This window comes from Leptonychotes weddellii, chromosome 2 (assembly GCF_054177405.1).
Source record: "Leptonychotes weddellii isolate Sample4059 chromosome 2, ASM5417740v2, whole genome shotgun sequence".
NCBI lineage: Eukaryota > Metazoa > Chordata > Mammalia > Carnivora > Phocidae > Leptonychotes > Leptonychotes weddellii.
This window is the reverse complement of record NC_138370.1, coordinates 102,086,907-102,100,708: the sequence shown is the minus strand read 5'-3', so window position 1 is coordinate 102,100,708 and position 13,802 is coordinate 102,086,907. Positions and strand designations below refer to the sequence as shown.

At 37.8% G+C, this 13,802-nt stretch overlaps 1 protein-coding gene and 1 non-coding gene across 5 annotated transcripts in view; one reads left to right on the top strand and one right to left on the bottom strand.

Annotated features, from left to right (window-relative positions):
* Positions 1–13,802, top strand: part of NFKB1 (nuclear factor kappa B subunit 1) — a 105,803-nt gene that overhangs the window by 56,895 nt on the left and 35,106 nt on the right. For 3 of the 4 annotated variants that reach the window (XM_081812048.1, XM_081812047.1, XM_081812050.1), the window contains exons 7-8: positions 10,973–11,136; positions 12,331–12,489. In XM_081812048.1, coding sequence (XP_081668174.1) covers positions 10,973–11,136; positions 12,331–12,489 — 323 coding nt within the window. The remainder of the gene's footprint in view (positions 1–10,972; positions 11,137–12,330; positions 12,490–13,802) is intronic. The other variant, XM_081812049.1, reaches the window with a different exon arrangement.
* On the bottom strand, positions 10,093–10,199 carry LOC115940690 (U6 spliceosomal RNA). The gene has a single exon (XR_004075415.1). It is a non-coding gene; the product is annotated as a U6 spliceosomal RNA (small nuclear RNA).

The window sequence follows — 13,802 nt, the reverse complement described above, 5'->3', positions numbered from 1 at the left end:
CTTTAAATTAATTTTGTTTAATTCTTAAGAATATCCTTCTAGGGTTTCCTAATACTGGTTTAAACAGTTAATGATAAAATCCCAGTTAATCTGGACTATTCACTCAAAGGAAAGGAATTGTTTAAATCAACCGTAATTAAGCATTTCAGGCTTTGAATTCCAATCAAGTTTTAAGTTGGTTGTTATTGGGGAGGTTGAGCTTTCATGTTCCTAGGTATTTCTTTGTTTGACTGTGAAAATATTCAAGTGTGAAAAACCTAGAGAGAGAGCTTTCTTTTAAGTCACGAAAATCTGATTCTTTTGATGTTAGAAAAAAAAGACTCTAGATTGGAGGAGGAGGCTTAAATTGATTTGAAAAATTCAGTTGTGCTTTATATGAACTTGTTTCAACATTCTCTTGAAAGGCTGGCCTGTTTCCTGTTGAATATCACAGTTGGTTCATCGTCTGTTTTGGAATACTCTTACAGTTCCCGGCTGACCTGTGAGAGCTTTGAAATGCAGGGTAATTGTCAGAGTTTCAGACTAATTGATCACTTAGTGTTTCTGCGGATTTATCCGAGTAGGGTGCTGTCAGTTTGAAGTGTTGGTCCTGTTTAATCTGTGTGATAATCATATCCTTTAGAGGAAATTATAAATGAAGTTCTTAGCTAATAATATTTGTTATTGTAAAATGGCCAGTATGTTGTCTATAATTTGGTGTTTCTGTGGCTTGGCTTATAATCTTCTAGGATTTTAGAAGGAACTAATGGTTATTTGGTTTGAAACCTACAGCGGGAATAGAAGTAAGTTCCCTGTTTCTAAGGAAGGGAAGAAAATCCTTTACTCTCTTGCAGTGGGGTTCTGTCATTGGGAGAACTCATTCATTCAACAAACATTTTGAGCATCTTCACTCCTAAGTTTGATCATCAAGATGTCTCATCATAACGCTGTGGGATTTTTGTAATCCCTAAAAGAAATTTAGTCAAGAGGATACCACGTAAGAGTTACAACAGTCTCAGTAGACTTTCTTATTTAGAGTGTTCTATGAAACACTGGTACTCCCTTTATAATTGATTTTTAGTTGAGAAACTTTTGCTTACAGTGTTTTCTAAAATACAGCAATTCCTTCATGATTTGTCTCATTTATTTATTTATTTATTTAAGTTTCCAATGTCAGAACCTGTTGCATTTTAGTAGAGAGAATATGCTAGTAGTCTGGAAACCAGAATTCTCTTTTCTTTTCTGTCACTCTCAGCAGTAGGGTTAGGGGCAATTTGTATGACTTCTTGAGCGCTTTAAATCCTTCCCTTATAAAATATGAGTGTTGGGCTACAGAGTTTATCTCCAGGCCCTTTACCTCTCAAAAATTCCAGACTGAGCTAACATTAGCTAATATTATGAAACAACATGAGCTGACTTGCGACATATGTATTTATGGAATGTCATCGATTACTATTATTTGGTTCTAACTTGTAGGTAAGAATAGCACCTAGAGAATTTTAGGAAGATAGCCAGAGTTATTCCTTAGACTTGTCAATACTAGAAATGAAACCAAGATAACCTGTCTTCTATAATACAGCTTAGGCTAAGAGTATATATTCATGAGCAGGGCACCAATCCAGCATATCAAAAAGAATATATAAAGAATAACTCAGGGGAGATAAATAACTTTTAAATTATCAAAGCCAGAGGGGATGTTGGGGGGAGGGTGAAATAGATGAAGGGGATTAAGAGTACACTTATCTTGATGAGCACTGAGTAATGTATGGAAGTGTTGAATCACTATATGCTAACTATACTGGAATTAAATTTAAAAACTAAAAGCAAATTAAAAAAAATAAATTATCAAAGCCAAAGAAATACTTTTCTTTGGGGTTCTCAATAAAATTTAGTTTCTATTTTCAATGATATTTTGTTATCTAGATTAAAATATTCATGTTTTAGATAACTTGAGTCACAACTGTAGGTTTGAGTGCTTACATTTGGGGGATTTTGCCTTTAAAAATTTTTTTATTTAGCTTTAATTTTTTACATTTTATTTCTTACTCATTTATTTAGTTAGCTTTTAGTGCCTGTCCTCATAAAAATAATTTTAGTTTGGTATTTTATTTTTGACCTTGAATATCAACGGTTTGTTTCAACAACATTTTAGTTCTCTGAAATTTTCAATGGAAACTATCTGTTACTTGACTTTGCTTTAAGCCACCTTCCTCACCAATAATCACCACACCCTCTGTTTCCTGGCAGCCCTGATTTAGAGAGATCTGAAGTTTTTTTTATCTTTTTTTTAAAATAATATTTATGGCATGTACCAATTGGTAAGCACTAGTAGTGGATATATAAATACAAAAGAGAAACAAGGCCTCCCTCAATGAGCTAGTGCAAACTGTATTAAATTGGTGTTTTTGTAGGTTTAAAAACAATTGATTATTGGTAGTTTTATAATGTTAACCTGAATACACAGAAAAGATGCTGGTTGAAGAAAATGAACAAAGTATGGACTGAGATTGGAAGTGTCCAACTTCCACATTAGGGTGTAGATTGTGAGTCAGTGTGCTTTTGAACCTTGCGCAAGCTATAAAAGTCAATGTTTGTGTCCTGAGAGGAAGAAAGGCCAGAGAGAGGGGCCCTTTTAAAATCCCAAACTAATGAACCTACCCAGAGGGCAGCAGTAATCCCTGGATGATGAAGATGATGATGGAAACATCTGGCACAGTGTAGAGGATTGCAAACCTGACTGCTAATTAAAGTCACCTTTGATCACTTTATGAAAATACTGAGCCAGGCCCTCCTCTCAGAGATTCTGATCTCATTGGTCTTGCCTAGCATAGAGCGGTGGTTCTCAAACTTTAGGTGCATTGGCATCTCCTAGAGGATTTGCTGAAATACAAATTACTGAGCCCCACCCTCAAAGTTTCTGATTGAATAGGTTTGGGATACAGTTTCAAAATTCGCATTTTAATAAGTTCTCAGGAATCACTAATGCTGCTGGTCTAGAGACTACACTTTGCCAACTACTGTATAGAATATGGCATTTTGAGTAAGACACAAGATTGTAGTCCCAGTCCTATTATTAGCTGTGATAGCCATCTTTTTAAAAATTTGTGTCAGGTTTTACTGAAGCAAAGTATAATTTAAATACTGTAATATTTACCCTTTAAAGTGTACAGTTCTATGAATTTTGACAAATACTGGAATAAGAACCCCAATCAAGGTATAGAATAGTTCCATTGCCCCCCCAAAATCCTGTGTGCCCCTTTGGAGTCAACTCTACCTCCCACTCCAGGCCCTGGCAACTCCTGATCTGTTTTCTATCCCTATAGTTTTGCCTTTTCCAGAATGACATAGAAATGGAATCATGTAATATGTAGCCTTTCTGAGTCTGGCTTCATTCACTTAGCATAATGCATTTGCGATACCTCCAGCTTGTTGTGTATTGGCAGCTTATTGCTTCTCATTACAAAGTAGTATTGCATTGCACTGATGTATATCACAGTTTGTCAGTCCAGTTGTTGAAGAACGTTTAGTTTATTTCCCGTTTTTGATGACAGAACCACTTTTTGTGTGAACATAAGCTTTCGTTCCTTTTGGTCTTAGGTAAATACTGAAGAGTGGAATTGTAGGGATGGATCCTAAGGGCCCATTTGTTTTGATAAGAGACTGCCAAATTGTTTTTCAAAGTGGCCGTACCATCTTGCATTCCCATGTATTAACATTTATGATCCTCCGTTTTTTCAGTTGCGCGTGGTATTAGCAATGCCTGCTCTTGTTTTCTTTTACATTTTCTTCTAGAAATTTTCTAACATACACAAAAGTAGAAGATAACCATAATGAGCCCTTACTGTACCCATCACCCAGCTTTGGCAATTAATTATTACATCTTGATTTAAATATACCTCTGCCCAGATAGCTTTCATTTGTTCATACCTGATCGAGTTACATTCTGTTAAGAGAATGCTTGGTAGGATTTCAATCCTCTTAAATTTATTGAGACTTGTTTGACAGATCAGAATATGGTGTGCTTGGTAAATGTTCCTTGTGCGCTTAAAAAGAATGATTAGTCTAATCAAGTTGAATGCATGTTCTATAAATGTCAATTTAGTCAAGTTGTTTGATAGTGTTGTTCAAGGCTTCTGTATCCTTACTGACTTTTTCCCTACTTGTTCTATCAGTTATTGAGAGAGAGGTGTTGAAATCTCTGACGATATTTATAGATATATCTATTTCTTCTTCCAGTTTATAAGATTTTGTTTCTTGTATTGTGAAGCTCTTTTATTAGATACATAAACATTTAGGATTCTTATGTCTGCTTAATGAATTGATCCTTTTATGGTTATGAGATGACCCTCTTTTATTCCTGGTAATACTTTTTTGCTCAAAAATCTACCTTGACTAGGGGCACCTGGGTGGCTCAGTCGTTAAGCGTCTGCCTTTGGCTCAGGTCATGGTCCCAGGGTCCTGGGTCTGAGCCCTGCATCGGGCTCCCTTCTCAGCAAGAAGCCTGCTTCTCCCTCTCCCACTCCCCCTGCTTGTATTCCCTCTCTTGCTCTCTCTCTCTGTCAAATGAATAAAATCTTTAAAAAAGAAAAAAATCTACCTTGACTGATACTAATATATAGCTATTTCACCTTTTTTTTTTTTTTTTTAAGATTTTATTTATTTATGCAGGAGAGAGAAGGCACAAGCGGGGGGTGCGGGCCAGGGAAGGGGCGGGCAGAGGGAGAAGCAGACTGCCCGTTGAGCAGGGAGCTCATCTCTGGGATCATGACCTGAGCCAAAGGCAGACGCTTAACCAACTGAGCCACCTAGGCACCCCTCAGCTTTCTGCTGATTAATGTTAGCATTGATTTTTTTGCCCATCCTCTTAGTTTTAACCTATTTGTGTCTTTATATTCAGAGTAAAGATGCACTGCATATAGTTGGGTCTTATTTTTTTTGTTCGATTTGACACTCCCTGCCTCTTAATTGAGGTCTTTAAATAATCTCTATTTAATCTGATCACTGATAGGGTTTGGTTTCACTCCACCATCTTTCCTCTGTCTTCTTTTAGATTAATTATTTGCTATTATTTTATCTCCTTTGTGGTTTATACCTCTTTACAGTTTTTAGAAGTTGTTTTACAGCTTCCTATACTATCTTTAACTTATCATAGTCTACCTTTAAGTAACATTGTACCTTTTCATACATAGTATATGAACAGTACTTCCATTTCTCCTCTCTCAGCCTATGTACTATTGTGTACTCTATTTTACATCTACAGATGTGATAAGTTCCACAATATACTATTTTTTTTAATTTTTGCTTTAAATGCTCAATTATCTTTTTTTTAATTGGTTTCGTAAGTAGAATTTAGGGATTCATTGGTTGCATATAACACCCAGTGCTCATTACATCAAGTACCCTCCTTAATACCCGTCACCCAACAACCCATCCTCCACCCACCTCACCTCCAACAACCCTCAGTTTGTTCTCTATAGTTCAGCATCTCTTATGGTTTGCTTCCCTCTCAATTTTCATCTTATTTTATTTTTCCTTCCCTTTCCCCTGTGTTCATCTGTTTTGTTTCTTAAGTTCCACATATGAAAGAAATCATATGGTATTTGTCTTTCTTTGACTTATTTCGCTTCGCATAATACCCTCTAGTTCCATCCACATTGTTGCAAATGGTAAGATTTCATTTTTTTGATGGCTGAGTAATGTTCCATTGTATATATATACCATGTCTTCTTTATCCATTCATCTGTCGATGGACATCTGGGCTCTTTCCATAGTTTGGCTATTGTGGACATTGCTGCTATACATCAGGGTGCATGTGTCCCTTCGAATCACTATTTTTTTATCCTTTGGATAAGTACCTAGTAGTGCAGTTGTTGGGTTGTAGAGTAATTCTATTTTTAACTTTTTGAGGAAACTCCATACTGTTTTCCAGAATGGCTGCATGCTCAATTATCTTTTAAAAGAAATTTTAAATAAGGAAAAAAGTATTTATATTTAACCACCTACTTATCATTTGCAGTGCTCTTCATTGTGTTTCATAGGTCAAGATTTCTGTCTGGTAGCATTTTCTTCTGCCTGAAGCCCTTCCTTTCCTTTTTCTTCTACTGCTGGTCTGCTGCTGATAAATTCTTCAGTTGTCATACATCTTTAAACTCTTTATTTTGTCTCTGTTTCAGAAAGATGTTTTTGAAGAGTATAGAATTCCAGGTTGACAATGTTCTTTCACATTCTTCAAATATGCTGCCCCAGGGTCTTTTGGCTTGCCTTGTTTCCAGCAAGAGGTCTGCCGTCATTTTGATATTTTGTTCCTCTTCACGTAGTGTGTCATTTTTTTCTCTATCAGCTTTTCAGATTTTCTCTTCATTAATTTTCATTTCTCTTCGCTAGTTTGAAGCAATTTTATTATGGGCTTTAGCATAGTTTCCTTCATGTTTTTTTGTGCTTTGGGATTCATTAAGATTTTTAGATCTTTGGGTTTAGAGTCTTTAATTAAATTTTAAAACGTGTCTGCCATTATTTTTTCAAAATATTTTTTCCATCCACTCCTCTTTTTCCTCTTCTTCTGAAACACCAATTATCTGTATATTTGGCTGTTCGAAATTGTCCCATAGCTCACTGGTGATCTGTTATTTTTAAAAACTTGTTCTTTTTCTTGTGTTTCATTCTGAATTGTTCTGTTACTGTGTCCTCAAGTACACTAATCCTTTAGTCTATAGTGTCTAACACATTTTTATTTCCATCTAGTGTATTTTTGTTTTCAGCCATTGCAGTTTTCATCTCTGTAGGTTTGTTTGACCTCTCTTTTATATCTTGCAACTACTCCTTAACATATTAAAGCTCTTTACCTTCTTAACCATATGGAATATATCTATAATAGCTATTTCAATGTACATATCTACAAATTTTGTGTTCTGTCTCATTTCTGGATCTGTTTCTATTGATTCATTGTTATCCTCATTATAAGCTGTATTTTTCTGTGTCTTTGCATGCCTGGCAACTTTTGATTGATTGGTATACGTTTTGAATTTTAGGTTATTGCATGCTGACTTTTTTTTTTTTTGGTATGCTTTTAAATATTTTTGAACATTGGAATGAAATTAAATTTGCGAACAGTTTGATCCTTTCTGGACTGACTTTTAAGCTTTGTTAGGAAAACCAGATCAACCTTTAGTCTAGGGTTAATTTGACACCATTACTAAGCCAATAACTTTCTGAATATTCATCCTGATGATTCATGTATTACAAGATTTACTGAACTATTTCAGCCCCACTGTGCTCCAGGAAATGTTTTGCCTGCTCCTTTCTGCTGGTTTTTTTCCCCCAGTCTCTGGTTGTTTCCTCACACACATGCTCTGACCGGTACTTAACTGAAGACTCAAGGCAGGGCCACTGTACATCTCTGAATATCTCTCTGTATGTGGTTCTTTCTTCTCTGGTTCTCTGCCTGTGAATTCTAGCCTCTTTAGCCTCCTCAAATTTTTTTTTTTTTAAAGATTTTATTTATTTGAGAGAGAGAGAATGAGAGACAGAGAGCAGGAGAGGGAAGAGAGTCAGAGGGAGAAGCAGACTCCCCACTGAGCAGGGAGCCCGATGTGGGACTCGATCCTGGGACTCCAGGATCATGACCTGAGCCGAAGGCAGTTGCTTAACCAACTGAGCCACCTAGGCGCCCCTAGCCTCCTCAAATTTTTATCTGTCTCCAAAACTCAGGGAGATTACCAGGTCCTGTTTAGGTCTCCCTTCCTATGCTGCAGCCTGGAAACTCTAGGCATTAACCCAGCATTATTGTAGGATTCACCTTAGTTGTTTTTCTTAATGATCACTATCCTGTGCTGCCTGTTGTCCAGTGTTGGAAAACCATTTTTTCATGTGTTTTTTTTTTTTTAAGATTTTATTTATTTATTTGAGAGAGAGAGAATGAGAGAGAGAGAGCAGGAGAGGGGGGAGGGTCAGAGGGAGAAGCAGACTCCCTGCCGAGCAGGGAGCCCGATGCGGGACTCGATCCCGGGACTCCAGGATAATGACCTGAGCCGAAGGCAGTCGCTTAACCAACTGAGCCACCCAGGCGCCCGATTTTTTTCATGTGTTTTATGTTACTTAAGGCTAAAGGTTCAATACGGTCCCTGTTATTCCCATCATTATCTGAAACAGAAGATTGGCTTCTGTATTGTTTCATTTATTACCAGAGTAAATAAATTATTCACATAAGGATGATGCCCTTTTCATAGGGATTAGTTAAATAATATACATGAAAATCACTTTCTGTATGGTAAAGTGTAAAATGTTACATAGGTGTTTGTCACTGTCACTACTTATACATAGGTAGTTGCAGATGATCTACATAGGAGTACAGCCTAAAAGGCCAAAAGATGAAGGTGTTGTTTCTGAAAAACTGCCTATGCTTCCATGCATATCACTATGTCATGTTGCGTATTTTTCCATGCTGTATGAATTCATGCATTCATTTATTCAACAGACATTTATTAGACACCCATATGTCAAGCAGTGTTCTAAGCACTGGAGATCTTTGCCATCAGGAGCTTATATTCTGTTGGTCTATTTTCTTCTCTGTGTGTCTCAGCTGTTCTACTTTTTTTTTTTTAGTATAATTGACACACAATGTTACATTAGTTTCAGGTGCACAACATAGTGATTTGACAGATTTATACATCATGCTACTTCCTGTCCTACTTTTTTCTGTCACTATCTGGACATGTTTCTCATTGTGTCTCTGGGCCTCTGTATGAGCGCTCATCTCATTCTGCCTTCACCTCCTATATTTTCTTCTTCTGGTTCATCTGGTCTTCCCACACTATCTTATTCTTTGTATCATCTAGTCCAGTTTTCATAATATTTGTCTTCCATTACTAATCTTTTTTCTTTCTTTCTGGGTAAAAGCCAGAGCAAAAGAAAAGTCTTTGCAAAAGCTTACAAGGCTTTAAAAGATCCGTGTGCCCACTTATCTCTGAACTTTTCACTTACAACTCGCCTCTTGTTGATTTTCCTCCAGTAACTTTGGCCTTCTTGCCATTGTTGTTTTTTGAAAACACGAATTATGGTCCTACCTCAGGGTCTTGGCACTTGCTATTCCTTCTGCTTTGAATACTGTTCTTCCATATATCCACATCTTTTCCCTCACTTTCTTTGAGTCTTTGCTCAGTGTCATCTTTTCATTGAGGCTTTTTCTGGCCTCTCCCTATTTTAAAACATCATGTCTTCTACTACTACCTTTCCTTTTCTCCATTCCTACCTTATTTTTCTTGGTAACACTTATTACCTTCTAAATTATACTGTAACATCTCTTCTTGTTTCTTCTCTTTGGTTACACTAGCATATAAATTCTATGAAGGGAGGGATTCCTGGGTGCTGACGAAAGCACCTGGGACACTGCCTGGCACTAATAAGGAGCTGAACAAATATTTGTTGAATGAATGGGTCTCCTTGGTAAAGTACTTTTTTGTTTGTTGTATTATGTTTATTGAGTATACTTTTTTGTTTCATGTACTTTATTTTTTAAATTTTTTTAATTAACATATAATGTATTATTTGTTTCAGGGGTACAGGTCTGTGATTCATCAGTCTTACACAATTCACAGCGCTCACCATAGCACATACCCTCGCCAGTGTCCATCACACAGCCACCCCATCCCTCCCACCCCACCCCCCACTCCAGCAACTCTCGGTTTGTTTCCTGATACATCATTAGTTTTTGATGTAGTGTTCCATGATTCATTGTTTGTGCATAACACCCAGTGCTCCATGCAGAATGTGCCCTCTTTAATACCCATCACCAGGCTAACCCATCCTCCCACCCTCCTCCCCTCTAGAACCCTCAGTTTGTTTTTCAGAGTCCATCGTCTCTCATGGTTCATCTCCCCCTCCGATTTCCTCCCCTTCATTCTTCCCCTCCTGCTATCTTTTTTTTTTTCTTAACATATATTGCATTATTTATTTCAGAGGTACAGATCTGTGATTCAACAGTCTTGCACAATTCGCAGTGCTCACCATAGCACATACCCTCCCCAATGTCTATCACCCAGCCACCCCATCCCTCCCACCCCCCACCACTCCAGCAACCCTCAGTTTGTTTCCTGAGATTAAGAGTCTCTTATGGTTTAAAAATATGGAAGCTTCACGAATTTGCGTGTCATCCTTGCACAGGGGCCATGCTAATCTTCTTTGTATTGTTCCAATTTTAGTATATGTGCTGCCGAAACGAGCACTGTTCCGTGTACTTTAAAAAATGAATGTCTGGAGTAATTTATGCCTTTTCTTTAAAATCCCTTAACTTGTTTTCTTTAGGTTATTAGCATATCTTGCCCAAAATGTATGTAGACTTCACGAGATAAAAGGTTCTCCATCCTGAAAACATGTAGCATTAGACGGCATTCTAGTGGTAATAAGTAATTCCAGCCTTAGAGATAACCCACAAGGAGATGGGACTCCACTGTAGACTTTAAAGCCCCTCCAGAAACCCAAGGATGATCCAAAAGAAAAAAAAAATCCTTCCAAATGTAATATTCCTCTTATTCTTTAAAAGAATTAGATAAGTTAGTATTTTATTATATTATTTATTATTTTAAAAAATTTTAAACAATTCTCCTAGAAAATACTTCACAATGAGTCTAGGTAAAACTTCCTTACTAAGACATATATATGTGTGTGTGTGTACACCCCACTCCCTGAATCATCATTTGAAAGTTGAATAAACCCTGACAACCAAAAGATTTTGCTAAGTTTGCCACAGACTCATTTGGTGGCAAAACCCGATCTGACCTGATGTGTAGTGGTTTATAGTCTTTATTATTCCATTTGGTGAGTCTGCTTTATATGTTTCACTGCAGACATAGTAATGTGTTTGATTATAGTGTGGACTCCAGCGATTGAGGGCTTGTGTATTTTCTGAAAAGCCACTTTGCTAAAGTAAAACCAGACTCTCGTCATTGACGGCCTAACTTTTGGGGATGGTTGTTGCTGTTATTGTTTTTTTCTCCAGCTTTGCAAACTTGGGTATACTTCATGTGACAAAGAAAAAAGTATTTGAAACACTGGAAGCACGAATGATAGAGGCATGTACAAAGGGCTACAATCCCGGACTTTTGGTGCATCCTGATCTTGCCTATTTGCAAGCGGAAGGCGGAGGAGACCGGCAGCTCACAGGTGAGCGTCATGCTCCCAGCCTTGATCCTTTGAGATCAGGCTCTCCTTTGCTGTGTGTAGACTAGGTGCTCATCTGTCTGCCCCAGGTTTCTCCTTTTCCCAGACTGTACCCCAAGCTGCCAGCACACTTTCCCTGCTCAGAAACCTTTGATGGCATCTTGCTGTTTTCTAGATAAAATCTGTACCTCCGTGGCCTGGTATACAAAGCCGTCAATCTGGCCCCAGCCACCTTTCCAGCTTTATTTCCAGTCCCACCACATACGCCCCTCTCCCCATGACTGCCCCCTGAACAGATTCATACAGATATGCAGATTCATACCTTCGTATGTGTCTTCCTCGACCTAAAACACCGCACCCTGCCCTTTACAGCCTGTTATAACCAATGCATAAGCCAACACTTAGTTCCTCTGTTTTAGTTCCCTCTGTTTTACCTCCCCTGGCTCACCTTATTAGAAGGAATCTCTTCAGGCTCTTCAGACACATCATAAACTATTCTTTCTCGTAAAAATGCTATGATTTTTTGTTTCCCTGCTTTTACTTATATTTTTTTCTTTCAACCCCAGTCCCTGTCCTACCACATGTGCCATTGCCACTTACACACGTTGTCCATTAGTCTGGTCATCCTGTCATGATCTAATACTCAGGCGACCCAGCGTCCCTCAAGAGACAAGGAGGGAGTCAAATGCAGTCGAGTCATTCAGTTTCTCCAGAAGCACTCTGTGAATACCTCCCATGTGCCAGGCATTGTGCTAGGCGCTGTGAAGTGAACACGGTCCCTGAGCTCCGGGAGCCTTTGGAAGACTTAATTTTCACATTTCACAGTACAACGGATGCATAATCACCTTACTGCATTCCATGGCCTCACATCTTTTGTGCCTTTAACTGTAACTGTAGGGAGAAACAGGAGAGGTCAGGGGAAGAAGAGAAAGGAGAGAGGCAGTTTGATACCCGGAGGACAGTTTTCACTATCATCCAGAGAAAATGCAGGTCTTCTTCTGATGCCTTTAATTTGGATGACATAAATGAGACCGTTTTTAAAATTGTATTAGCAATACAAACAATTTCAAAAGAAAAACAATAGATTTCTGTTTTCAGTTCATGTTCTTTCTTTGGGCTTTATAAAAACATCTTACCTAAAGTGTTCTGGCTTCACTCTTTCCCTGGGCATGAATGCGCTGTGCTCTATGGTCCTAGATCGGGAAAAGGAGATCATCCACCAGGCAGCTGTTCAGCAGACAAAGGAGATGGACCTCAGCGTGGTGCGGCTCATGTTTACAGCTTTTCTTCCAGATAGCACCGGCAGCTTCACGAGGCGCCTGGAACCCGTGGTGTCAGACGCCATCTATGACAGCAGTGAGTCCTTGACTTCTACCACGAGGCAGCTTGGTGTAGTGTCAAGTACAGACTTCTAAGCCAGCCCTGGCAGTTACTGACTAGCTCAGAGTCCCAGGGCCAGTAACTTAATCACTTGGAGCCTCACATTTATCATCTACAAAATGGGAATACTAAAATCCAGCTTGAAACGTTGATGTCTAGATTACAAGTGAATGTTACGAGGTGCGCAACAAATATGGTTCTCCTTCCTCCGATGTGCATGCTAGACTTTTATGTGCCATTTGAGGGTGGCAGATCTCTTATTACTTATGAATCACTAATGCCATGAGGATATATTGTCGGTGCTCCTAGAAAAATATCTCAATATTTTCTTTTGAGGCTCTAAAGAGGTGTGAATAAAAAAACAACTGTTATTCTTATCCGCCTTCATTCTTGCATGTTCTAGCTTTTATCAAGATAAGGACTTCAAGTTAACTGAATGAGTAGTCTAGACAGTATGTGACTTCAAAATTCTATTTCAGTCTGTAGTTCCTAGAACTTTTTAAAAGAGTTTTACAATGGTCTTGAGCCTTTACTCTGCATACTTCTTGTATGGTATGCATGCGATTTATTAAACAAATCAAAGGGTGCAAGTGTGGTACTTAGGCTCACTGAAACTTTATAGATTTGGTCTAAGTAGAAAACTCCATGCCCCAAGTATACAACTGACTGATTTCTCTAATTTAAACAAGTTGGAAGGGAAGTGAAAGCGTTATAAAATGATGTAGACTTGTATACTAAAGATCACCTTAAAATGCAGCTGTGGGAGGGGAAAAAAAAAAAAAGGAAGCTTTATGCTATTACCACAAGAAACTTTTGCCCCTAACCACACAGAATTCTAATTTAGTCTGGGGAAAAGAACTATAACCTCTCCATTTTTCTTTTCTGTAAAATAAGAATTTATAAGCAGTTTAAGAAAATTGTGCTTTTTCTAAATTTTTAAGACTCTTGTAAACAGTATATCAATATCATGGAAATAATTGAAGGTCTTGACCTACATGAAATTCCACAAATCCATTGGCTTGGTACTTCCTGAAACATCAGAAAAGCTCTTTCTCTTTCTGTATGAATCTTTCTTACTGTGTTAGTGGGAGAAACAAATACTGTTCCTTTCTGCCTCGTGTAATGGTAGTAATGAATGATCCATGCTCAAGAAGTGAGGACTTCTGAGGACTTCTGAAAGCTTTTTTATTTGTATCCTTGTTAAAGCAATATAAGTGAAAGCATCTATTTATTTTTTTAATTAAAGTATAATTAACATACAGTATTAATATTACTTTCACACATACAAC